This window comes from Panthera onca, chromosome A1, assembly GCF_046562875.1.
Source record: "Panthera onca isolate mPanOnc1 chromosome A1, mPanOnc1 haplotype 2, whole genome shotgun sequence".
Classification (NCBI taxonomy): Eukaryota; Metazoa; Chordata; class Mammalia; order Carnivora; family Felidae; genus Panthera; species Panthera onca.
The window spans coordinates 5829293-5856488 of record NC_138339.1 but is presented as its reverse complement, the minus strand read 5'-3'; the positions used below and the strand labels follow the sequence as shown (position 1 = coordinate 5856488).

General features: G+C 44.6%; 1 protein-coding gene and 1 pseudogene across 2 annotated transcripts in view; one reads left to right on the top strand and one right to left on the bottom strand.

Moving 5' to 3' along the window:
- Positions 1-27196, bottom strand: part of ADCY2 (adenylate cyclase 2) — a 415689-nt gene that overhangs the window by 123145 nt on the left and 265348 nt on the right. For both annotated transcript variants that reach the window (XM_078444291.2, XM_078444293.2), the window contains exons 5-7: positions 9603-9751; positions 6244-6355; positions 546-673 (exon numbers count right to left, since the gene is read on the bottom strand). In XM_078444291.2, the coding sequence (XP_078300417.1) occupies positions 546-673; positions 6244-6355; positions 9603-9751 (389 nt within the window). The remainder of the gene's footprint in view (positions 1-545; positions 674-6243; positions 6356-9602; positions 9752-27196) is intronic.
- LOC132680662 (large ribosomal subunit protein eL33 pseudogene) lies at positions 12051-12378 on the top strand (annotated as a pseudogene).

Genomic DNA, 27196 nt, shown 5'->3' with positions numbered 1-27196 from the left:
GAGCAGGGGAGGGGCAGAGAGAGAGGGAGACACAGAATCCGAAACAGGCTCCAGGCTCCCAGCTGTCAGCACAGAGCCTGATGCGGGGCTCGAACCCACGAACCGTGAGATCATGACCTGAGCCGAAGTGAGACACTTAGCCAACTGAGCTACCCAGGAACCCCTAACTAGCCAGAATTTAAATAAAAACTTAAAAAAAAAAAAAAGAAAATTTTTGTCACATGATAAGAGCACAGACTTAAGCTCAGAGCAGATATTTAAATGAAAAAAAAAAAGTCACTTTTGAAACCACCCAAACCATCCCTGCCCATAGATATCTATCTTCGTGTTGCTCTCAGCTAAGGCTGGTGGTAACAATACACTTGGAGAAGTCTTACTCTGGACCCAGTTACTCAGACACCAATAACTGAGTCTCTGAGCACTTACATTTAAATGCACAGTAATATGTTTAATCCCAGTAGAGAGAAAAACAGAAACAGTCGTGAGCATTCTAACTCGAGAGTATTATAACAGTTAAAAAGGGTCCTACTGAGCATTACACTTACTTTATGGCTTCACACATATCCAGTCCCATTTTCACACAATTCTTGGCATGGTTCGGGAGAGATATGGGGAGTCCGGACACGCAGTAGTAGCAGTCTCCCAAAATTTTTATTCTCATGCACTCATTCTCCTGGAAGAAGAGATCACAGAATTGCACTCAGAGCTTACATCTGGTTTAGACTTTCCGAGTATCATCAGGTGCTATTTCTACTGACACGCCGTGGCCGTCACCAGGGTTTGTGGGGACAGAAATGACCAGCGGTTGGGTTTCCCTTCATCACCCAACAAGAATGAGCCACCCCATGGCCATTTGCCGAAGCAGGAAGACGAAGGAAAAGGGGAAGGAAAGGAAAGCAGAGAGAATGCTCTGGAATGATTTACACTTAACAGCAGCAGAAGAGTATAATAAGATCATTCTCTTCAGTCCAAACATCCCAAATACTGATGGTGAAGTGAAATATTCCAAGGAAAGTAAATGATGACTGGAACTTGACTGGAATTACAATCGCATGTCATTTCCTACTGTACTCATGGTTTTTATTTTATTTTATTTTATTTTTAAATTTGTAATGTTTAATTTTGAGAGGGAGAGAGAGAGAGAGGCAGAAAGAGAGGGAGACACAGAATTTGAAGCAGGCTCCAGGTTCTGAGTTAGCACAGAGCCTATTGCGGGGCTCGAACCCACAAACTGTGACATCATGCCCTGAGCCGAAGTCAGACAGTTAGCCAACTGAGCCACCCAGGTGCCCCTTCATTTATTTGAAAACTGAAGTAGATTCTTACCTGCAGAATATAGCTTCTGATACACATCTCCACAATACAAAAAGTTACCATCCAACATGGCCAAGTAATTTCAAATGTAATTCTGACCTCAGGTTAAACTTTTGATACAAAGTTGGACTCGTTATTTTTCATGCCTCAGTTGTTTTCATATTATGATATTGAGATTAACTTCATTCATATGCATTAATCCTACATGCATTTCTAACTTTTCTAGTTACTTTACAGACTCACCACTAAGGAAAAGAGAAAAGGAAAGAAAAAAGAAGCAAAAACCGAAAGATACGCCAAACACAGTTTTTTTTCTTTCGTAACACTAACACAGGCTTACATATAAACTGAACAAATCTGAAATAATAAAAACGAACATAACATTTTCTTGTTCTCAAGTAGGTGTTAGGTTTCTTGAAGATTCTTCGTATTTCTTTCCCTGTCTGATAGAGAGTGCACAAGTTAGGGCATATTTTCATACTTTTCTATGGAGCTTGGTAATTTCTGATTACAAATATCATTAAGTAATAAAAAGGCAAGCAATTATGTATTAATAGGGCTTCTGTCTCATATTCCTAAATACGTATCCTGAATCTTGAAAACACCAAGTTTAATAAAAGTGAATTCTTGGCATCCTTATCAAAGATCAGTTGACTGCATATTCAGTTGACTACATATATATATACATATATATATGTATGTATATATATATATATATATATATATATATATATGATATAACTTATCTTTGATAAGTTTAATCAAATATGTTTGTTTGTTTATTTATTTCTGGGCTCTTGATTCTCTTCCATTGGGCTGCATATCTTTTTTTAAATGACTTATTATTTATTTATTTATTTATTTATTTATTTAATTTTTTTTTTTTTTGAGAGAGAGACAGAGCATAAGCAGGGGAGGGGCAGAGAGAGAGACACAGAATCCAAAGCAGGCTCCAGACTCTGAGCCGCCAGCACAGAGCCCGATGCGGGGCTCGAACCCACGAAGCGTGAGATCATGACCTGAGCTGAAGTCAGACGCTCAACCGACTGAGCCCCCCAGGCCCCCCTGTATGTCTGTTTTTAATGCCAGTATCCTACTGCTTGGATTCTGTATCTTCACAATACATTTTGAAAACAGGAAATGTGATGCCTCCAGCTTTGTTCTTCTTGCTTAAAAGTGCTTTGGCTCTTTGGGGTCTTTTGTGGTTCGATATGAATTTTAGATTGTTTTCCTGTTTCTGTAAGAGACGCCCCTGGGATTTTTATAGGAATTGCGTTGAATCTGGAGATGCTGTGGGTAGGAAGGACGTTTTAGCAACATTAGTTCTTCCAACCCTTGAACATGAAATGTCATTCTATTTATCTGTCATTTTAGATTTCTTTTTTCCTCCATGTTTTATAGTTTTTCAGCGTACAGGTCATCCACCTGCTTGGCTCAGTTTATTCCTATGTATTTTATTCTTTTTGATGCGAATGTAAACGGGACTATTTTCTTCATTTCCTTCTCAGACACTTCACTATCAGCATAAAGGAATGGAACTCATTTTTGTACACTGATTTTGTATCCTGCAACTTTACCAAACTCGTCTATAAGCTCTAACAGATTTTGTGGACATTTAAGGGTTTCCTGTACACAAGGTCATACAATGGAAACAGATAATTTTACTTCTTCCTTTCTGATTTGGGTGCCTTTTATTTCTTTTTCTTGCCTAATTGGTCTGGCCAGGACTTCCGGTACTATGGTGAACAGAAGTGGTGACAGCAGACATCCTTGCCATGTTCCCAATCTTGGAAGAAAAGCTATCAGTTCTCCTCCATTGAGTATAAAGTTAGCCACAGGCTTTCATACGTGGCTTTATTGTGTTGAGGTGAGTTTCTTCTATACGTTATTAGTTAAGAGGTTTTTTTAAAAAATGTTTATTTATTTAGTTTGAGAGAAGGAGAACATGCATGAGTTGGGGAGGGACTGAGAGAGAGAGGGAGAGAATCCCAAGCAGGCTCCACACTTATCAGTGCAGAGCCTGATGCGTGGCTCAATCTCACGAACCACGATAGCATGTCCTGAGCTGAAGTCAAGAGTCAGACGCTTATCCCGACCGAGCCACCCAGGTGCCTCTAATTAAGTTTTTATCATGAGAGGGTGTTTAATTTTATCAAGGGCATTTTCTGCATCTATTGAGATGATCCTGTAATTTTTATCCTTCATTCTGTTAACGTGGTCTATCGTGCTGATTGATTTGTGTGTTGAACCATCCTTGCATCCCAAGAATAAATCCAAATTAGTCGTTGTGTCTGGTCCTTTTCATGTGCCTTTTAACTCATCTTGCTAAGTGAAATAAGCCTGACTTTATTTAGGATATCCAGAGGGTAGATAGGGCATGATCTCACTTGTATGAGGGATCTAGGACAGTCAAGTTCACAAAAGTAGAGAGGAGAAAGGTGGTTGCCGGGCCGAGGGGAAGGAGAAAATAGGATGGTGTCAGTCACAGGGTACGCAGTTTTTGTCAATTTTTTTTTTTCCATTTATTCATTTTTGAGAGAAAGAGATAGCGCACAAGCGGGGTAGGGGCAGAGAGAGAGGGAGACCCAGAATCCGAAGCAGGCTCCGGGCTCCGAGCTGTCAGCCCAGAGCCCGACGCGGGGCTCGAACCCACAGACCGTGAGATCATGACCTGAGCCGAAGTCGGACGCCCAACTGACCGAGCCACCCAGGCGCCCAGGGTACAGGTTTTGTTACATAAGATGAGTAAGTGCTAGGGATCTACTGTATAGCATGGTGTCTATAGTTAACGATACTGGGCTGTAAACTTAAACCTGTGCTAAGAAGGCAGAACTTACGTTAAGTGTTTTAAGCACATCATCATCGATCAGAAATAAGGAGGGCAAAAGGAGACTTTTGTATGTGGTGGGGTTGTGAATGGCATAGACTGTGGTGATGGTTTCACAGGTGTATGCTTATCCCCAGGCTCATTACATGTCACATATTATATATGTATAGTTTTTGGTAGTATGTCAATTATACCTCAAGAAAGTGGTTAAAATGTTTTAAAAAGTAACAGTCAATGACCCATGATTTGGAGTTCCTTAGTTCAGTTATGTGCTTTATGTAGAATTCACTCAGTTGATTGAGCCATTTGCTTACGATGCTGGCCACCTCCAAGTTATTTAACCACGAGGCATGAACTGGTACCCAAAACATGCTCCCTCTGTGACCAACAGTGGATGCACCAAGCCATCCTAGGCTGTACCCTGGTATTGCCTGGACATTCCTTTGTTAAAATCATCAGAGAGGAACAGGAAGTCACAGTAAGTACTTCTGTTATGAGCAATGAGCTTTGTCTTCCCTAAATTCGTATGTTGAAGTTCTAACACCTGGTACCTCTGAACTTGACCTCATTACAGATAAAACTAATTAAGAGGAGGCATTACAGGAGTTGGGTGGGCCACTAATCCACTATGATTGGCGTCCTTATAAAAAGGGGAGATACTGACACTGAGACTTGCACAGAGGAAGAACGCCATGTTAACACTGGAGTAATGCTATCACCCACCCAGACTGGCATGTTTCTTCCTAATGTGACAAAAGTGATCTTTTATGAATTCAAACTTTTAAGACATTATTTATGTTTTAAACAATCTTCTAAAAAATGAGCATCCAGGGGCGCCTGGGTGGCTTGGCTGGTTAAGCGTCCGACTTTGGCTCAGGTCATGATCTCATGGATTCGAGCCCCGCATCGGGCTCTGTGCGGACAGCTCGGGGCCTGGAGCCTGCTTGGGATTCTGTGTCTCCCTCTCTCTCTGCCCCTCCCCTGCTCGTGCTGTGTCTCTCTCTGAAAAATGAGTAAACATAAAAAAGTTTATAAAAACAAATAAGTATCCAAAAAAACTCAACTTTTTCCTTTGGTTTGGTAAAGGAAGAAAGCAGTGCTACACTCTGATTTTTTAAAGTCCCCAGGGAGATCCACCATGGCCAGGCAGGCAGCATAAGGCATCTCCTGGGGAGCCTGACCCAGGAGTGACTCTGTGAACATCAACACGCCACATTTATTCCAAAGAGGCTTGGGTGGAATGTTCTGTACGGTTTAAAAGTGAGGTGAATCTTGCAGCGGACTAAATTTGGGGCCAATTCTGTCTTCCCTCTATAAATAATTCATTTCAATAAGCATAATGAAGTCTTTTTTGCTGGAAACAATTCCAAGAGAGAATGAGGCTGACCAGTAATGTGTTATGAGATGGGAGTAAAGGGCTAGCAAGGAAGAAAAAAGTGTTCATCGCTCTTCCCACAAGGAACCCTAATGGTTCCAGCAGATACGCGAGTTGTAGTGTGGATTCCAGATTACCTGCCGCCATTTCCTCTCGGTGAAATTTCCCATCCACGAGCAAATGAATGGCAAATAGTGAACTTACATTTCTGTTCAAGGGGCGCAAGGGTTAATGGATATGAGTGAAACAACAGTAAATAAAGGGCTTAGGTGGAAAATAGGCATCCTATTTATTCTAGGGGTTCTTCCAGAGTGCTGAATACATGAATTACAACTGGACGGGTTACAACTGGATGAGAGGCAATCACGTTTCCAACTCCTGACATCGAAATGCCTAAAAAGAGAAGCCTAGAACAGCACCGGGCAGAGGGATGTGCATCTTAAATCTTACCATCTTGAACACATTTACTATATGTGTGTTGAGTTCTGTATAAGCAGAAGTTTTAAATATAGATGCAAACCTGCTAATTCTGTGCTACAACGTTTCTCATCCCCAAGAAAGGGCCGAGGCTCATCAGGGCCCAATGGCAAGTATACCCAATGAATGTATATAAGCACCATTCCTAAATAGTGCTTTACGCAAAAGCCAAAGGTTGACAAGGGACCAGAGAAAAAGTGAGCCAAGATTTTATAAAGCCTCCAGGTGGAAGGGACTCACTAACACTCACCTTTGCAATTTGATCGAACTTTCCAAAGAGCTCGTTCAGCATGTGGACCAGTTCTCCTGGCGAGCAGTCACTGGCCAACCGGGTGAAGCCAACGATGTCTGCGTACAGGATACTGTGGGAGGAAGGGGGGCAGCGTGTGCAGGTTCATACTTGTTAAGAAGTAATGATACTTTTGTCCATTAAAACAGTATATACCTTTATTTAACATCTACATTTATATTTTGCAAGAAAAACGGCATCTCCCCAGATAGGAAATTCATACACATTTTGCCAAACTTTCCCATTAAAAATGTTTTCTTTGATGCTGAGTTTTTATAACTAAAATGGGAGAAGAAAAAGTCACATGGCACACTTTGTCCATTCTAGTCCATTCGGACTGATCACCTTTATTCCTTCATGGCCAGTCCCACCCTCCCTCCCTGGTTCACGAGGTGCTCGCCCTGAGAGTTCATTACACTGGCCTGATTCAGATTATCAATGGAGTATGCTTCTGTTTGCTTGTATAAGGGCCTGAGAAAGAAGTCTAAAATTCCTGCTGGCAGTTTGAGATTCAGGATTGGGGAAGCAACGGATAGCCGCGACCCTCATATCTATAAATTCCTCTCCTCCTCATTATTATTAACATTATTATCATCATCATTAGGGAGTAAAGAGCTAGTATGTATTAACAGAGAAGAAACATTTTGTTGAATGAATGGCTGAAGCAGAACTAAAAGTTAACTGATCTTTACTGTGGACAAAATGAACAATTCTCATTTAAAAAAATTAAAAAACCCTCCGGTATCACCCGGACCCTCTGTAATATCCACATATCATGTCTGCCTCTTTGCTTATGTCTGGCCTGTCCAGGATGAAAAAGCCATACGTTTTCATATTTCTTATGAAAATAATTTGTACTCCGTGCCATTTATGTACGCTTTTACATTTTTTTTAAGTTTTATTTATTTAAGTTACTTAAGCGTCCCGACTATCCTTTATAAATTTAAATGGAATCCAACACTGCAAACGTGTCCCAGACAATCTCTGAAGGCACCTCCTCAAGCTGCTTTGCCGACCCTTGGCCTCCACAGTGTGGTAGTCAGCTTCCAAGATGGCGCCAGCGAGCCTCACTTCCTGGTACTTACATTCTTGTACTGTCCCTCCCACACACAGGGACTCGCATAGGGGTGACCTGCGTCATCAAAAGGATGCTGCAGAAATTCAAGAAATGGCTTCCAAAGGCTAGAACATAAAAGAATTGCAGTTTCCCCCTGACTCTCTCTTGGATCCCTTGCTCTGGGGAAGTGAGCTTTCGTGTTGTAAGAGCGCTCAAGCAACCTATGAACAGGTACAGGGATGAGGAACTGAGGCCTCCAGCCAACAGTTGGGATCAACTGCAAATTATCTGAGGGGCCACCTCGGAGGCAGATCCCCCCCGCCCCCCAGCAGCCTGCCCAACGGCAGGCCTGAATCCTCACAAAAGAGTGTAAGGCAGAACCACCGGGCTAAGTTGCTCTCAAAGTCTGACAAACAGAAACTGTGAGATGGTGTCTATTGATGTTTTACACCACGAGGTCTGGGGGATACTCTGTTACATAGAAACTGCCAACTAAGACAGCATGGGAGCTTCATCAACGGCCTGAGGTTGGTGGCATGGCCACTCATTTTTACAGGTCTCTCTGTTCCTGGATTGTATCACAGGTACTTAAAGATGTTCTGGGACCCTGTTTAGACACAGCTGCATTTATCTTCACATGTTTTAAATACTCCATGTGTGACTTAGAAGTATTTCCTGAGATAGGAGAGACATTGCTGATTTTTGGACAGCTAAGTCTGGAAAGGGCAATTTCTAGTGTTAATACACCTTGTTAGATAGTGTGAGAATGTTTTTTCCTTTAATTCTTTAGGTGAAACACTTAAAAACCTGAAGGCAGGCCAGTGTTTTAAATAATCTTACTCCTTAACATGTGTGAATGTTCTTGAAATACATCTATTTTTTTTTAATCTCTCAAAATGCTAAGGACTTAAAAAAAATTTGTTTTACCTCTGATTCTTCATTTATCCAATGCTTCCTTAGTTCCTACTGATATGTAACTTTTTTCTGTGATTCCCGTCCCCAGATGCATTTCTCATCATACACTTAGCTCTGTGCATGCTTGGGCCACGTTCAACACTAGCTCTACACACCTATCCTAAATTCTGAGGTCAAACTGAGATTTGTCTTAGCTGTGTGTTTCAATTGCAGTTAAGTATGTTTCTTAATAATGAACTTCAAAAATCATTGACTTGAGGCAACTAGACTGGAAGCCAGCATCATGCACCAGAAAGGGTCTGGGCTTGAGAGCAAAAGGCAATTCGTCAATGCCCAGCAAATTGTAGATGTGTCTGTGGTTGTTGTTCTTGAACTATTGAACAGGGTGGGTGATAACAGGAAGGTGGAATGAATGAATGAGAACAGATGCACGAGGTACTTATGGAGATAACCTGGTGAGAATAAAAAGCATCACTGCAATACAGTTGAATGGATGTAAGGACAAAGCCCAAAGGCTTTTTGTATGAGGAACGGGGGCGAGGGGAGTCAGAGAGGAGTGAGGGACCGGGCACCCATGTCTGGAAGGGTTGTGTCCTGCAGTTGGGAGATGGGAAGCATGGGAGGAAACCCCCTCCCCATGCTGAAGTGAGAGCCTGCACTGCTCCTCTCTGAAGCTAGGGGAGAAGGAGGCCTCTCACAGTTCTCCTTCTGGACCTCAATCCTATGCCGGTATCATGCTGGTTTTCCAAGTACTGTGATTTCAGGAATGGCTCCCTGGGAAGAGACGGGACAGCCTATGGGAGACTTGGAAAGCAGGAACGTTCACCATCAATGAATTAAGGTGCCTATCAGTCCCCTGTGATACTGGTCACTGGTTGGTCACACCCCAGAAGCCCATCATTCCTGATGGACAGGAAATGCTAGCTTCACTGAGGCCCTGACCCTGCCAAGCTCGTCTTGAGGAATCGGTTCTTATATCAAGAGCCCACTGACCCTACCTTCTCTCTTCAATCTGCTGAGTGTGCTGGGCTCCGGGGATGCCATGAGATCTGACCATGAGCTTCCTAGAATAAGCACTCCAGAAACCACCTCTCTCTCTTGGGAAGGAAGGTCAGCCATAGGAAGCAGGGCCATGATGGACAACACAATCTAATACCATGAAGAAGATTCTATTTTCTTCTCTTCATGTGAAGAACCCAAGAGGCAGCAGAAGGGTGGGTGGAATCGTGTTAACAGTTTCAGCAGAGATAGGACTTGGGAAGACACGAGCTCCCAGGTGAAAATGTCCCCCGTCTGGTGAATGGCTCCCCAGACTCGCTGAGGAGCGGGGACAGAGGGACATACATACCTCACATTGGTATGTCGCTTGACATACAGGTTGTGAAAGTTGTTTGTGTTTTCCATTTGGCCGGCTTTGGGGCCCTGCAGCCTCTGGATGATCTCAGCTTTCATCTCCATGGCTATGTGAGCCGGCAACAGAGACAGCAGGAGACGCTCCTGAAACGAGGCGTGGGAGAAAGACCGAGAGATTTCAAATCATTAAGGTAACATCCCAGCGATATTGGAAATCACCGCCGATCTACAGTGGGGCCAACGTGAGGACTCTGTCCAACAAGTTACCATATGGAGTGTAGAAATACATGTTGAAAAAAAATCAAAATTTCTAAGGTCAGAGTGTGTTATATTATTTATTGAGTTCTGAGTATGTGTTCTTCAGAGTGGGGAATAAAAGAAGGCAAAGTTATTTCCCCCAAGGGTATTATTTATCTACTTTGATTTTAAAGTAGTAAAGCAGAAATGATATAAAAATGCCAGAAACCAACGGTCAGCCTGAGATAGAAAACACTCATTTTCGCCTGCCTGTTCATTTGAGAGATAAAGAACAAGCTTTATTGCATTTCAGAAAGTCAACAAATACTCCACATTTCCTAAATGAGATAGTCAAATATTTTCAAATATCTCATTTCCTCTGTGATGACCATCCAATCCCCTTTAGCGATTCTAAACTATCATAAAGATGGATTCAGAAATAGCATCTGTAAAATGTCATGTACAAGAGACTACAGGGGGAGGAGCACACAGAAATGATCAAGTAGGAGCCTTTCTTGTGTTTTTGGTCTTTAAGTACAGTAAACAATAGCATATAATATTACACTTACTTGAAAATGTACTTGTTGTAGTTAGAGTGGCATTTTTTCCCCACTCTCTTCAAGGAAAATATGCAATATTTTTGGAAGAAAGTATCATAGAAGAGCATTCTTTGAACGTTTATGCTCATCCTTAATAATTTTAAACATTAATTTATAGTAGAAAATGCCACACTCTTTACGTATTGTGCATTTGGCAACTGATATTTGGTGTTGGTTTAAAAAACATTTGTTGAATGAAATCTTTTCTCTATCTTGCACAGTTTCTGTCTCTTGTTTCTTTCTTAATTTTTTTTTTCCTTTGGACAAAGTGGTGAAAAAATAGTGGGGGAGGGCAGGGGAAGCTGGGCTTTGCTCCCAGGTTTACAGGGTTGGTGTCCCTCTCTGGGCCATCCCCCAGGGCACATCATTTTGGTGGCTGCTGGGAACATCCACCGAAGGAGCAGAGGAAAGGCCAGGAGTACATCCTGATGCACATGAGAAGACCCCCACTATAGCCCGCCCCCAGCCTGCTCCAGTTAAAAACAGGTGCAAAGCCAGAAAGAGGCCGAGTGGGCACCTATGGTGGGGATCTCAGTGCCTGGTAGAGTGCTTCACCAGACACTGGCATAACTGAGTGCTGCTCATTTGTTCAGCCATTCATCAATTTATTCACCCATTCAGAAAACATCCATCATTGCCTATTAAGTGCCAGACCCCATGGTAAGCTCTAATGGTAGACGCAAAGAAGACGGAGTCAACATCCGTGATATCATGTTGTTCATACTCCAGCAGGGAGCCCACCCACAGTACCCTTGCCATCAGATGAGGCCAGAGGAACAGGCTGGTGTTCGAAGGAAGCCGCATGCCTGAGATCTGGGAAACAGAAGGGAAACGAATAGTCCAGGAGGACCCGCTATTCATGTGAAAAAAATGAGTCAAAACACCGCCCCTATCTGATTAGTGTTACCAATCTCCTTGCAAAAAGAGGCAGTTAGGTAGAGGGCAAAGTGCTAACAGCTGTCATAACCTACGTGCTGGCCCTGACATGCCAAAGAGAATTTTATTGGTACTTAAGAGATTAAGAAGACACCTTTTATTTAATAATTATGTTCTTACTTTTGTTAAATTCTTCTTGATGATTCCATTTAAATTCATAAAATGGAGAAATCAAAAGTTTTTAATAAGCTAAATGTCCATATATACATCTGGGAAAATATAAATTAATATTAATTGTGCAAAATAATGAGGATAATGTCTCGGGTCATCTAAAATGTAACAGGAATGAAATCCACAATGGCATTAACACTAAAAGTGAAATGGCAGTAGTGGAGTTAACATGTTCTGAGGTCCTAGGATTGTATGGGAAGTGGCACAGGTAGCAGTTTATACTAGACGACAGTAAGTGAAGAATGGATGCGAGTTCCACATTAGCCACAAACAGTGAAAGAATGTATGACTAATAGGCTAACAGTAAAAATGAGAAAGGAATTCTTATTTATTCAAAATAAGTCATAATGAAGAGTCAAAGAAAACTTAAAACAGGTGAAACAAGCAGAAAATAAGTCATAAAATGGTCTGTTATATCAGAAATTACATTAAATGTAAACGAACTAGCTTTTCCCGCCATCTTGGAACCTGCTGGGAACAGGACTCCTGAAGTGACAAATATGTCTGGAAGGCTCTGATCCAAAGCCATTTTTGCTGGCTGTAAGTGGGGTCTCCAGAACCAGAGGGGGCACCCTGATCTTCTTAAAATTGAAGGTGTTTGTGCTCGAAATGAAATTCAGTCTAGGCAAGAGATGTGCTGATATGTACAAAGCAAAGAACAACACAGTGACTCCTGGTGGCAAACTGAACAAAAGCAGAGAAACCTGGGGAAAAGTAACTCATGCTCATGGAAACACTGGCACGGTTCGTGCCAAATTCCGGAGCAACCTTCCTGCTAAAGCCATTGGTCACAGAATCCGTGTGATGCTGTACCCTCCAAGGATTTAAACGAACTGAAAAGTAAATAAAGAAAGGTGTAGATTTGTTCTCTTATAAAAAGAAATATAAATGAACTAAATATTCCAATTACTTGACTAATACTGTCCAGACTGGATTTAAAAAAAAAAAAAAGGCAAAATGTAATTCTAACTATTCCAGTAGTACACCTTAAATATAAGAATGCAGAAATTCAGAAAATAAGAAAATATACAAAAAAAGATAAATCATGAAAACCTTAATGAAAAGAAAGCTGGTATAACTTAATATCAAAATGATAGACTTCATAGATACTTCAGTCTTTGGGGAAAGGATGGAGAAGTCCACATACATTTTAGAGAAAAAAAAAATTTTTTTTTGAGAGAGGAAGTAATAGTGTTTGCTGTGGACACTGGAGATACATGCTTGAGAGTGGTTCCTCCCACTCACAGAGACTGGTGACATAAAGGTAAGTGAAGGGAGACCTTGTATGTTGCTTTATTGCTCAATTCTTAGAAGAATTCCTGGAAAGGAGTATTTGCTCTGTAGTTATTTGTTGAATGAATGAATGACCTGCCATGCATTTTATCTGGGATACATCAAAGAAAAATCTAATTTTGAAGCTTCTGTTCACTGTCAGTGATGAACGTGGTGGGGACCTGGGGACCTGGGGACCTAGGTAGGCAGTGCTCATATTAAAGACTTTCTTGATCACAAAAATTTTTCCCAGGCCCAGGCAAAGTCGAGATCACTGATGCTCACACAAAGGAAACCTTAACTATTCTGCAAAAGAAGGTAGTGATTGCTTTGGGTTCTCCTGTCTGGTAGACTATCACACTGTGGTTATGGGCCCAGGGAATGGAGGGAAGGACTGGACAGGTCATGTAGGGTGAGGAGGGACCCCAGTTTCGTAAGAACAGGCTGCACCCAAGGAAAAAGAGCACATTCCAAGTGCCCCCGTGTTGGGAAATGGCTGAGCACTGATAACCACTTGAAACTACATTCTGATATGATTCCTATCCTAAGCTCAAATTCCCTGTTACTCCCCAACTTTCCCTAAGGATCTAACAATACAGCAGCATCATGTTAGTTTAAAGTGAAGAAATTCTGGACCTAAGCAAAATGTTGCAAGAGCAGAAACCATGTCTGACTGCGTGAGACATCTCAGTGGGCAGCCAGGGGCCAGGATAAACAACACCAGAGGGTTGCAAAATGTTGAATTCAATAAAGGAATTTAAAAAAGCAAGTAATATTTTGGTTGAGTAAAGAAACAGGTAGCCCCAGAGAAAAAGGAGCCATTTGGAGCTCAGAAGCCCAAGCAACTACTAATGACATGAAAATAGATACTCACAAAGGAGTCATTATGTTAAAAATCTATGTCAACAAATAGGAGAAGGCCAGTGAGGGACACGTGAAATGGCCATCAGAAATAATCAAGAGGCCTGTCTGCTCATACTCTACAGACATGAACAGAGCAGCCCTGGGTGGAAGCAAAGGGAGGCATGTTGTTCCAAGATGCCATCAAATCTCTGTCATGATCACAGCAAGCAGACACAGACTGTACATTTGTCAACTTCTAAAACAGTAGGAAGGAATGTTAGCTTGTACAATATAACAGATTGTAAATCGGGGCACCTGGGTGGCTCAGTCGGTTAAGCATCCAACTCTTGATCTCAGCTCAGGTCATGACGTCAAGGTTCGTGAGTTTAAGCCCCACGTCGGGCTCTGCACTGACAGCACGCAGCCTGCTTGGGATTCTGTCTCTCCTTCTCTCTGCCTCTCCTCTGCTATGCTCTTTCTCTCAAAATAAGTAAATAAACTCAAAAACAATTTTAACAGATTATAAATCTGGACCTAGGCTATCTTTTATGAAATCCCAGTGGAATCTGTGTGTCCACAGACATGTCTGGAGATTTGCTTAATTACATTAGAACCAAGTGTGTATTCTTTGTGATGGGTGATGGGGGACTTGAAGGCTATGAAAAAACAAAAGTTACCACCTCAGGGGCACCTGGGTGGCTCCGTCGGTTGGGCGGCTGACTTCGGTTCAGGTCATGATCTCACGGCTCGTGAGCTCGAGCCCCGCGTCGGGCTCTGTGCTGACAGCTCGGAGCCTGGAGCCTGCTTCGGGTTCTGAGTCTCCCTCTCTCTCTTCCCCTCCCCTGCTCGCACTCTGTCTCTGTCTCAAAAATAAATAAATGTTAAAAAAATTTTTTAAAAAAGTTACCAGGTCATAATGCTCAATTTATTGAGTTCTGCTCTACTATCTTACGATGATGGCCTGTGTGTACGTGTGGATTCTGTGCGGTCTTCCGTAGAATTTAAAACAATCAGTAGACCTTCTCACTGTTGATACTTGTTTCTAACCACACTTCTTAGCCAATGCTGTCCTGCCCATGTTCTACTCTGTCTTCCCTGGAGGCCATCTGCAGCCTACTGTTCCTTACATTTCTGTGTCTCAACCAATGAGGAAGTAACTGGTGGATAAGCACTCCAGCTTCCGCACCCACACCCCCCAGTGGGTGGGATGATCTGAGCATGATCCACACCTCCCTCTGAGGGTCTCCAGCAGGGTTGAGCCCCAGATGCCACCAATGCCCCCTTCCAATAGCTGACCTCCCTCCCTGGTCCACTCCCTCACTCTGCTACCTACAACCACTTCCCAAATGAATGATTATAACCAGGTCCTTGTCTTAGGGTCTGCGTGGGGGTAAACCTCACTGAGACCTTCCAAGCATCTTCTCTCATATACTCTGTAATGAGAACAGACTAAACCCCAAAGCTCACAGAGGTAAGCCTTTCCTCAAGGACAGAGTCCATGAATAAAAAAGAAGAATCCAATATAGTAATTCTCTTTCATGCCCATAGCTTCATTTAATGACCAAATGTAAATTATGATTTTTATTTTAGACTCAAATGTAGACGGATGACTGGCTTTTTATAGGTAGTTTCAAAAATACAAGATGTGTGTGTGTGTGTGTGTGTGTGTATGTGTGTGTGTGTGTGTGCGTGTGTGTGTTGTGTGTGTATATATATATATATATATATATATATATATATATATATATATATGGTATAAGCCAAAATTTTCTTCTTCTTTTTATAAGTGTTCAACAATCCATGTGAATTTAGACTGGAATTAAGATTTTAGTAACAGCCAACCAGACAGATAAAAGAACCCAAGGCTTCCCCACTACCATGCAATTCTGGTACCGCCAGTGGATCGTACAACCTCTGATCAGAGCTCATGAATGGGGCCCATGCTTTGCTGTCTGCCCATGTCCTCTTGGTGATCACAGCATTGGGCACGAGTGTGAGCCTCAACTAAAAGCCTGTACTGAAATGTGTGAATCTAGATACCTTCATTTTATTTTTTATTTAAAAAATTTTTTTGTTTATTTATTTCTGAGAGAGAGACAGAGTGTGAGATAGGAGGGGCAGAGAGAGAGGGAGACACAGCATCCGAAGCAGGCTCCGGGCTCCGAGCTGTCAGCACAGAGCCCCATGTGAGGCGGGAACCCACGAACCGCGAGATCATGACCTGAGACGAAGTCGGACGCTCAACCGACTGAGCCACCCAGGCGCCCCTAGATAATTTTAAATTTATCTTTTTTTCCCTTATAAAATGCTATACTTTGAAGAAAAAAAAAAAGCCCAATATTATGACACACATGATAAATTTCAACTAAATTCATAATGTGACAAGATTAATATTTTCATTAATATTTCAGCATTTTGCTCATGTAGCCACATGCCCTCCCAAATTATCTGAAAGCAACATACAAATGTAAGTGCTTAACACTGGATATAACCTAGCTACACTGTCCTTCCAGGCACACTGGAGAAACTCTTGGAGGGGACATTTGGAAACTTAACTTGTCATTAGACTGACTGATGCATAGCATTGCTACTTCTCTCTCTTCCTAGTAAAGACCATCTTAAGGGAAGAAAATGTGACTGATTCTGGCATATTCAAAGGTTATCGATAAATAACTTGGCGTTGGTATGAGGGGTCCATTTCAACACACCCTTTTTATTAAACCTCCGATTATTATTCATTAATTTTTTTCCCTATAATTTGTCCTTTGAAATGCCTCATGGAAGAGATACAGAGTTAGTAAATTTCAGTGCATTCTTGATGAAAGTTTAGGACACTCTGGGCTCCAAAGTGTTTCTAATATAATGAAACAAAGGAGATATTATACCTTTCTATTTTTATGCTCATCTGGAGATTATTTGGGTTGACAGGAAAATCCAATTTAAGCAAAGAAGGCGTGTACTTAAATTTTGAGCTAAGATATTATAATGCATGTGATGCCTTGTGCCTTCAATAAGCCATGCATGTAATAAAAATTTAAATCTGCTGAATTTTTCAAAGGGGAGAAAGACAGTGACATTCTCCTTTGGTAAACTTAAAAAAAAAACGCTTATCTTCCAAAATTCTTACTTCTATTTTGTGCTTATTTTAAGCGCAATTCGGTTATATCAGGATGCCAAACCAATGCGATGAACAGAAGGGATATTGTTACAGACGTTTCTCCTCCCAACAAAAAGTAGCTATCAGAATGGAAATTCCAGATTCCTAAGCAGCCACTGGGTTCCCTGTGGTGCTTAGGAGACAGATGATGTCGTTCAACACTGTCCTGCAGCATGAAAGGACAACGTGCCCATTCAGGAACAAATGCTAAAAACACGGTACTTGGAAAACACCTGCCAGGGACATAAAGATATGTCAACACCTTTCCCAGTTCATATCTTCCCTTGCAGCCTGCTTCATGTCTGCTGGTCTCAGAAAATAAGCATCTTCCCCTGACACCAACCTTGAACAACAACGGCACATCCCCCAAATTAAGGTCTAGTAACAACTACTACTGTTGCTGTTTCCTGTTATTAAGTTTAGTTTGTTTCTGTGAGGCCCTTCCTTAAAAATCCCGCGTCACGTCAATTACTCAGGATACGCTGAATACTCTTCTTGTTTTAATGGCCTCGCTTCGTCTTTCTTTGTCTTAAAAAAAAATTCAGTTACAAACATACTTAGAGAGTAGCAGCGCTCTGTAGTAGAAACAACACCAAAGTGGTTGGTTCCTGACCTTTTTCTGCCATTATCTAGAACACTTCAACCAAAGCACTCCAGCCTTTGAGTCCTAGTGTGGCGGTCTGAAACGTTTATCTATTGAGCTAGGTGAGCTGACGGTCTCTGTGTCCATGTGGATTCCTAGCACTTGATGGAACCACAGGAGACCCTTTCTAGAATTTACGTCTCAGCGTTTTGGAGTTGAACAATTGGTAACACATGGAAGAAAGAACCCAAGTGCTCAAGTCCCAACATGGTGGCACAAACTGTCAGCGGGACTATGAGAAAGGAGTGACCACTTGGAATCTTGACAAAGGGGACAGGAGACGGAGCATGTGCTGGCTCTTGAAGAGAGACTTCAATGCGGAGGAGGAGGAGAACGAAGAGACAGAAGTCCTGGTGTGGCATGTAATGGCCAGTGTTTGTGGGCACAGGGAAAGCTAGCCTGTTTATCTCACAGTCTAGGAAAACGGGACTGCTTCGTGCGAGTTAAAATCAACGCATATTCAACAAATCGCCATTTCCTTTCACAAAACGGTAAGTCCTTTCATGACACACTTACACTGTTGCCTCATTTTACAAACCCTGGTCACATCCAATTTCATTTAAATTTAAACATTTTTGACCAAAAAAAAAGGCGGGGGGGGGGGGCAAACTAGATATAGGTGTGGTTCACAGGGGTAGAGTGAGGGGGTATTCACTAGGGAGTCCAGACCAAATGGAACTTGTGTCTTCTGGCTTCACAGCCACCGATCACTCTTTCCACCAACTCGATCTGCGAGCTCAGTGAGGAGACTGAGAGGCTTTTAGAGTGCGCATCATTATTAACAGACGGTAGAAGAATAAATTTTCACTATCTGGTGACGACTCTCTAGTTCAAAGAAGTTAGAGAACAAAGCCAATCAAGTCCAAGTATAGACTATACTTACTGTCATGGCTGATGGCAAATTGATACTCTTAACCTTGAACTGTATACCGTCAACTGTCAGTTCAATTCTCAAAACTAGAGCCTCTGCTGGGGAAAAAAATCACTGATAAGGTGGAAAATCTTCAATCCTTGGAGGGGAGAATATGGAGGTCCTAAAATAAGAGCCACTGCTCTCTTCCCCCGACCGGCCTGCAGGACAGGCCACAGCACACAGCACCCAGAGCAAGATGGCAGGAGGGGTCCCGTGCACCTGTCAGGCCCCTGCACCCACGAGGTCTGAGCACAACACAACTCAACACCGGCAGTGTTGAGTCACCCAAAGGAGATCTCAAAACGCAAACAGACCTCCGCACTCACACGACACAAAGTCAAAAAGTAGAATGCTCCAGAGTGGTGTTCATTCTGGTCTCATCTGCCTTTCCAAGATTATCTGCCCACAAGCAAGGAACACCCTCCAGCCTGAAACAGGTGAAGCTAGTTGTGGAAAAACACTGTAGAGAAAATGGGTAAAGACCGACCAATCTCCCGGATTTTGCGGGGGAAAAAGCCCTGTGAAGTACAGGTGGCCAAAAGATTTCTTCTGAGAAGAAGGGAGGCAGAGATGCTGATAATCCCAACGACAAGAGGAGGTGACAACAAGAGATAAAAAGAAGTCGTACTGGAGTCAATGTGAGGAAAGATGACAAGGAGGGAAACAGAATAATTTGAGGTTCAGATGCAGTCCCTCAAGGAAACCACCACAGACGACTGGATACACAACTCAGTCGTAGGCACACAGCACCGGCAGTAGAGGAAATTGTTCCGGGATACGTCGGCCCTTTCTCCCCTTGCCCTACTCACTGCAGGCGTGGCCATGTGACTCGGTGTGACTGGTCAAACGTGAACAGCAGGACGTGTGCTCCTTCTAAGCGGAACTCCAAGAGCCGGCGTGGGACTCACCATGACTGTGTCTCCCTCTGCACTGGGGGCCGGCAATGTCCCGGGCATCTGTGAAGCACTGACTCTTCCCCCAGCAGACTCAGCGAGGCCAGGTGGCCGTGAGGGGCACACTGGCAGGTCCTCCGGACTTCAAAGCCCGTACTGCTGGCCAGGGCCGGAGGGGCTGGGGTGTGACCGTCAGGCTGCCTTCTACGGGGTGCGGGCACCCCACCCCGTGTGCAACGTTTCAGGTCTAATTCGCATTTCTGTTGCCGTGAGAAAAAAACAGGGATGACCCATCTGAAAGACTTTTCCTAACTGGAGGCTGACGTCGCGAGAATCGACCCATTGTCCTTGGGGGCAGGTGCCATATTCCGCACAAAGCGCTGTTGTCTATCCTCTCCTGTCAAGGTTTTCATTCTTACCGAATACGAACGCGATGGGCTGGCGTCGGCCCACCGAGTGCTCCCATTCTGGAGGAGGCTGGCCGTGCGGCATTACACAGTGGCATCATCTGGGACAGGTACTGAAAGAAGGGCCATCGGAGTCTGTCTGCTGGGTGCCCAGCAGGCTCCTTCCCTGACAGACGTGAGTCTTCAGGTTCCCTTGGTCTGATCCCTCGGTGGCTCCGGATGCTTCTCTAACAAGCCCGGATGCTCGGATTTACGAGACAGTTAAGAGCAGGCAAGAGAGGGGCGTCTGGGTGGCTCAGTCAGTAGAGTGTCTGACTCTTGATCTCGGCTCAGGTCATGATCTCACCGTTCGTGAGTTCGAGTCCCACGTCGGGCTCTGTGCTGACAGCTCGGAGCCTGGAGCCTGCTCCGGATTCTGTGTCTCCCTCTCTTTCTTCCCCTTCCCCACTCACACTCAGGGTTTCTCTCTCCAAAATAAATAAACATTAAAAAATTTCTTTTTTAAAAAAACGGGTCTCTAAATTCACATTTGGGGCACTGAGAATTGGAACTTCCTCCTTGTGTTCCCAGGACATCACAGAACTGCTCAACTTGAATGCGCGTGCTGCTGTGCTCTTAATTCAAGATTCCTTCCCCACTCCACAGAGGTGTATCGGCCACCTTCCACGTGCCAGTCCCAGTTCTAAGTGATCCGTAGGCATTATCTCACTTAATTCTCCCCAAAACCTAATAAAGGAGGTATTGTTATTCCCCATTTCTACAAAGAGGAAACTGAACGGCAAACGGGTGATGGGGTCAGGACTTAAACCCACGGAGGTGCCATCAATGGTCTGAGCTGTTCTTAGCCAGTTTCCTAAACTGCACCCAGAGAAGAAGGGACAATCCGTAAGCAGGCAGAAGAATAAATAACAGCTTCAGCTAGCGACAGGGAGGGGACTGATCCACGTGGCAGGGTCTCGAGTTGTGACTGATTCCCTTTTCCCTCAGTGGGGTGAAATGGACCTTTTTCCTAACTGGGCTGAACGTGGAGTCTTAAACCCCAAAGGCTCATCAGTCTCCTACACCATCGACAGCCCTCAGCCTCTTCCCTCCCACCCACTCAGTCCGACCCCCGCCAGAGGCGTCCCCGGCGCAATGCTGGGGCACACAGCACATTGCAGCTGAGATCAAAGGTTTTCTTTGGACAGGGAGGGAACTGAGAATTCTGGAAGAAACTGCTTGACATTTCTCTTGTGGACACATGACTGAATCCCGAAACGAGCACTCACTTTTTCTGCCGTGGATGCAACCTAAGGAGCTGGAGGGGTGATCCAAGGACTCTACAGCACGGAACTCGGCACTCACATTTCTGCTTGTTTGTCTTAAAAAATACCCTGATGCCAGCCTCCAGAGGAAAGCCTCCAAGGACACAACCCTGCAGACAACACTCTTTAAATATCGTGCCCACCCTCAAATACAGATTGTCTCCTTGGGCACTGAGGCATTTCATACCAAGAGATGTGCCCATCATTTCCACACGACATCCGCTTTTCAGGGAAAGAATAATAGATGAGGGAAGAGAGACTACAGAGTTGTGTACATTCTCATTCTGCTAATCAAGATATGTCCTACGCTTCCTCCGATAAAATTTAAAGATGCGAGCAGCAAATCGTCCAGCAAAATCCTTGCCAGCAAAAAAGTGAAGGGCTGTCACATCCTAGAATTCTGTGGAAAGTAACTCAAATGAAATGACCGTGGTTCAGCCTCCAGAATAAAGATTCTTCTGGCTGCAGCTTGCTGGACGGCTAACTTGTCACATACCTGAGCTGTGGAATAATAGTTTTTATTATAACTATTAATAATAAATAATAATATAATAATAAATAATAAATAATAATAAGTAATAAGCTATTAATAATAAAAGCAGTAGTTTTTAAGCATTATCTTTGTCTTTAGAGAATGCATTCGGCATTTCCAGCAACAGACTGGGAGATTTCTTCCCAGGGACTCCCCCAACTAGGGTCCACTAATAGTCCTGTCTTTCGAGAGAATCGCATCATATGTTAGCTAAAAACAGCGACTCTTGTTCGAGATCTCCTATTTACAGACACCTGACAAAAATATGGCTTGGGGATTCCATAATTTAAGAAACCTTGAGGGGCGCCTGGGTAGCTCAGTCGGTTAAGGGTCTGACTTTGGCTCAGCTCATGATCTCATGGTTCATGGGTTCAAGCCCCGCATTGGGCTGAGTTGTGTGCTGACAGCTCAGAGCCTGCTTGGGATTCTCTGTCTCCCTCTCTCCCTCTGCCCCTCCCCCGCTCATGGTCTGTCTCTCTTAAAAATGAATAAATGTCAAAAAAAATTAAGAAAAACACCTTGTAATAGATCTTACTGCAAGTTACCTGTGATGATAACTCAGGTTTAAATCGGACACGTAAGGTGGCAGGACACCTTGACTTAGTGTGCTTCCTAACTCATTGATTCTGAGCATATATGTTCTTAAGAACTTATCAAAGTTTTAAGTTCAGAGGAGGCAAACTGGCCGCCTGTGGGCTGAGCCTGGCCCGGCAGACGAGCTCTGATCGGCTTAGGGAGGGCACAGATGGCTTGTGTATGTGTGCGTGCGTGCAGGTGAAGGAATTCGAACACCTCCAGGTAGGGCCTGCGGTTTCGCTATATACCTGTACCTTACTGGCACTGTGGCTGCACAGCGTTTGGCGGTGGGGGCTGTTTGTGCACGTCCTGTGCACGATGGGATGCTTAACAGCATTCATCCTGCAGACGGAGACTAGACTCTAGTCGCTCCTGCTCCGTGAAATAGCAGAAGAGCCCCCCTCCCTGTCTCCAGCCACTGCCAAATGCTCCCTCGTGGGGAGTGGGGAGGAGGCTGGAACTCTCCCCTGGTTGAGAACCATTGCTCCGAATTGTGAGGCTTTTCCTGCGGACCTCTAACCTGACTACTTTTCCCCTACTGCCCCTGGCCTTCATTTCCTTCCATTCCTTCCCGTTCTAGACTCTGTGGTCCATCACTTCAATTGCTCGGCCCCATCCTTCCAGCACGAAAAGCACAGCTCTCTAGGGCGTCCCTCGGAAGGACACCATGACTTCTGCTCATGTGCCATTGGCCAGAGGTCGTTGTAAGGCTGGACACCCCTCTCAGGGATGCTGGGGCTTATCTTTATTCAGGGTGGCATGTGCCCTGCTAGAAAGATCCTCTTACTTGGCAAGGACGGAATGGGAATTGGGAGAAAAAACGGTGGTCTGTGCAGGGAACATAAATGCAGTTACTTCCAAAACAGAAACCATCCCCTCCACTTCTGGGACTATCCCTCCCCTGGTAACCTTAGTCCAGTTACAAGGCGACCGACCATGCAGAAACCTGCTCTTGTCCTTGGTTACTCTTTCCCTGCTCCCTTGAAGCAGCGTCCTTCCTTCACGCTATGTACAGAACTTGCCCCTTTTCCTTGATCTAATGCTATCCCCCCCCACCCCGTTCTCGGCCACCACAGCCACCCATGTGACGAGTGGATCGCCTCCTAACTGGGCTTCCTGCCTCCTGTCCCCCCCATCACACTTTCTCTTCTGTAGCAGGGACTTTTCTAAAGCGGGAAGCAACCAAATCAGGTGAGTCCCAGCTCTGTGCGTTTCTTCTGACAAAGTCCAGACTGTCCGGTTTGTTCCATGATATGCTACACCCCCATGAACCCCACCTCCACGATTTCTTCCTCCTGTGTCTCCAGAGCCCGGACGGAACTTCATACAGCCCCGGTCCCACGCTGCACTCACCTCCTCCCTGGAGAGCACACTCCCCTGTGACCTGGCTCCCTGGCTCCATCACAAGGCTCCCGTCCACACCCCCTTCCTTCACTAGGGCCATCTCTGCCAATCCTTCAGTCAAGCCTCGAATTGCACACCTCCTCCATCGCTTCCTCCCTGAGAGCACCCTGCGTGCGCTCACCGCTCCCCAATGGGTCAGGCGTCACGTGCTGCTCTGACGGCCAACACCCAGCCTCAAACTCGGCTGGATCACCTGTTGATCCTCCTGCCCGAGGCTGTGGGTGTCGGTGTGCCCAAACTGTGTTCTCTTCAGTATCATATCCTCATACGGAACACACAGCTGACACCCAGTAGACACTCGATAAACACGTGTCAGATACAGGAAGGAGGGCATGGATGTACGACTAACATCTCGTTATACTCTAACGCCGATTTCCTCTGAGCTGTACGTGAAATGATCTGGGGTTTCAGGGAGGAGAACAGCCTGGCCTCAGCTCCGTCACTCGCAAAGTGGGCAGCGGGCGAACTCCTTGGGCTCCGGGTGTCCTGGTAGCCTGACAGGTGTCTGAGTATATTTCTGCTGTCATTTCCACCTTCTAGATTTCTTCTGAAGGTGTCAGAAAGAAATAGAAAGACATCCTTGAGCGTGACAGCAGAAGAGAAATACATTGTGATTTTTTTTTTTTTGGTAATTTTTAAAAACCCATGCTTTAGGGGCACTTGTACCCCAATGTTTATAGCAGCACTCTCAACAATAGCCAAATTATGGAAAGAGCCTAAATGTCCATCAACTGATGAATGGATAAAGAAATTGTGGTTTCTATACACAATGGAATACTACGTGGCAATGAGAAAAAATGAAATATGGCCTTTTGTAGCAACATGGATGGAACTGGAGAGTGTGATGCTAAGTGAAATAAGCCATACAGAGAAAGACAGATACCATATGTGTTCACTTTTATGTGGATCCTGAGAAACTTAACAGAAACCCATGGGGGAGGGGAAGGAAAAAAAAAAAAGAGGTTAGAGTGGGAGAGAGCCAAAGCATAAGAGCCTCTTAAAAACTGAGAACAAACTGAGGGTGGATGGGGGGTGGCAGGGAGGGGAGGGTGGGTGATGGGTATTGAGGAGGGCACCTTTTGGGATGAGCACTGGGTGTTGTATGGAAACCAATTTGACAATAAACTTCATATATTGAAAAAAAAAAAAACACAAACCCGTGCTTCTCTGCACTAAAAGAAATGATGGGAGAGTATATACAATATATATAACATAATAAATATACATATGTATATTATACATGTGTGCAACCAACGTGTATGTAGATCTATGCCTACAGATGTCTACACCCCTACAGATACAGATACACAGCTACCTTCTGATTGTGTCACTGCGCACAGGGGTTGGTGTGAACACACAGATGTCCAGGGCAGTTGTGGGGAACGAAGGGCAGTTATATTCTTTCATCTATATTTCCTTAAGACGTGCTGCGATCTGATCTTTCCAGAGCTGAGGGAGCAGCATGCCGTGTCATGATTCTGCAGGGAGAAGGCGGCTGCCCGTGTAAATTACTTGGGCCAAGGCTCATCCCATCCCTGATTCCAGCACTTGATAGAAGGTGCACCGCCCAGAAGGAGGGGGGCGGGGCAAGGAGAGAGAGGAGGGGTGAATAACGCATGAAAGGCAGTCCTGCCAAAGTGCAAAGAGGGCAGGCTTCCAGCCAGGAAACGAAAACTGAGGTCGGCGTGGGGATGAAAGTCACGGCTGATGAGAAGAGAGGTTATGTTACATTCAACAATCTTTATTGACGAACGTGAATAACAACATCAGCAGATATAAGTTTGGGAATTCTCAACTTCATCATGCCAAGGAAAGTATTTGTGAGACAGTGAACAGACCTTTAAGAGCACTGAACTGACATGTGGCCTCTGATAAAATACTGGATCCTATGCAGCAGTTTCCAAGGAAAAGAGCATGTTACCCTCACCGGCTTCTGGGTCCGTGCTGACCTGAGCTCACGCCCGGTTTGGATCAGGAATATATTTCAGTTATCTATTGCCGCCAAATGAATTGCCCCAAAACTTTAGAATAATGCTGCATTTTTTTCTCGTCATGATCCTGTGGACTGGCTGGGCGGTTCCTCTGTGGTTTCGCTGTGGGTCAGTCACGAGCCTGTGCTCCTCGGCAGGGCTGCTGGCAGGAAGGCCCAGTGTGTTCCCAGCTGGCAGGTGCCTGGGCCTCGGCTCTCCTCCGCATGGCCACTCGGCCACTCATCCTCTGTTAGGCTGGACTGGCTTCTTTTTTAAATGTATTTATTTATTTTTGGTAGAGAAAGAGACAGGACATGAGTGGGGGAGGGGCAGAGAGAGAGGGAGACGCAGAATCCGAAGCAGGCTCCGAGCGGTCAGCACAGAGCCCGACGCGGGGCTTGAACTCGCGGACCGTGTGATCATGACCTGAGCCGGAGTCAGATGCTCAACTGACTGAGCCACCCAGGTGCCCCAGGCTGGGCTGGCTTCTTAATGGTGATCTCAGAGCAGCAGTCCCCAAAAACGAGAAGGGACCTTCTGGGCCTCAGAAGGCCCATGCTCCAGAAGTCACACAGCCTGACGTCCCCATGTTCTATTAGAAAAAACGAGGGGCAAACCTGTCCTGATTCGAGGGATGGGGGGTGGAGGGGAATACGGTGGTGGTTTTCATTGGACACAGCTGGAGGACAGAGGCTGCCAACGTTCATGGATCTAGAGGTTAAACAATTCCACAGGCCCTCGCCACGAGCAACCCCACAGCCCAGGTTCGATCAACGCCTCCCCCATCTTGGATCCCAACCTGACTTTGCATGAACACGCCTCCTGTCCAGCTCTACACACAACTGCTGTCTCTTCTCGTTCTTCTGCAAACACTCGCTCCAGGCTGGACTTTCCTGCCTGAGGGGAAGCCCCGGGAGGGCTGGCCCTCTGTGAGGAAATGAGGTGAATGCTATTTCACTTCTTTTTTTCACCTTTATTCATTTTTGAGGGACAGAGAAAGACAGAGTGTGAGCAGGGGAGGGGCAGAGAGAGAGGGAGACACAGAATCCGAAACAGGTTCCAGGCTCTGAGCTGTCAGCACAGAGCCCGACATGGGGCTTGAACTCACAAACCGTGAGATCATAACCTGAGCTGAAGTCGGGGTTTTTTTTAAGTTTACATATTTATTTGGAGGGAGCATGAGTGAGCGCGAGCAAGGCGAAGGGAGAGAGAGGGAGACAGAGAGCATCCCAAGCAGTATTCTCGCTGTCAGTGCACGGCCTGACTCAGGGCTCGATCCTGTGAACCGTGAGGTCATGATCTGAGTCCACATTAAGAGTTGGATGCTTAACTGACTGAGCCACACAGGAGCCCTGATGCTACTCCATTTCTTTCTTTCTTTCTTTCTTTCTTTCTTTCTTTCTTTCTTTCTTTCTCTTTTCTTTCTTTCTTTCTTTCCTTTCTTCCTTCCTTCCTTCCTTCCTTTCCTTCCTTCCTTCCTTTCCTTCCTTCCTTGCTTTTCCTTCCTTCCTTCCTTTCTTTCTTTTCCTTCCTTCCTTCCTTCCTTCCTTTCTTTTCCTTCCTTCCTTCCTTCCTTCCTTTCCTTCCCTTCTTTCTTTTCCTTCCTTCCTTCCTTCCTTCTTTCCTTCCTTTCTTTTCCTTCCTTCCTTCCTTCCTTTCTTTTCCTTCCTTCCTTCCTTCCTTTTCTTTCTTTTCCTTCCTTCCTTCCTTCATTCCTTTTCCTTCCTTCCTT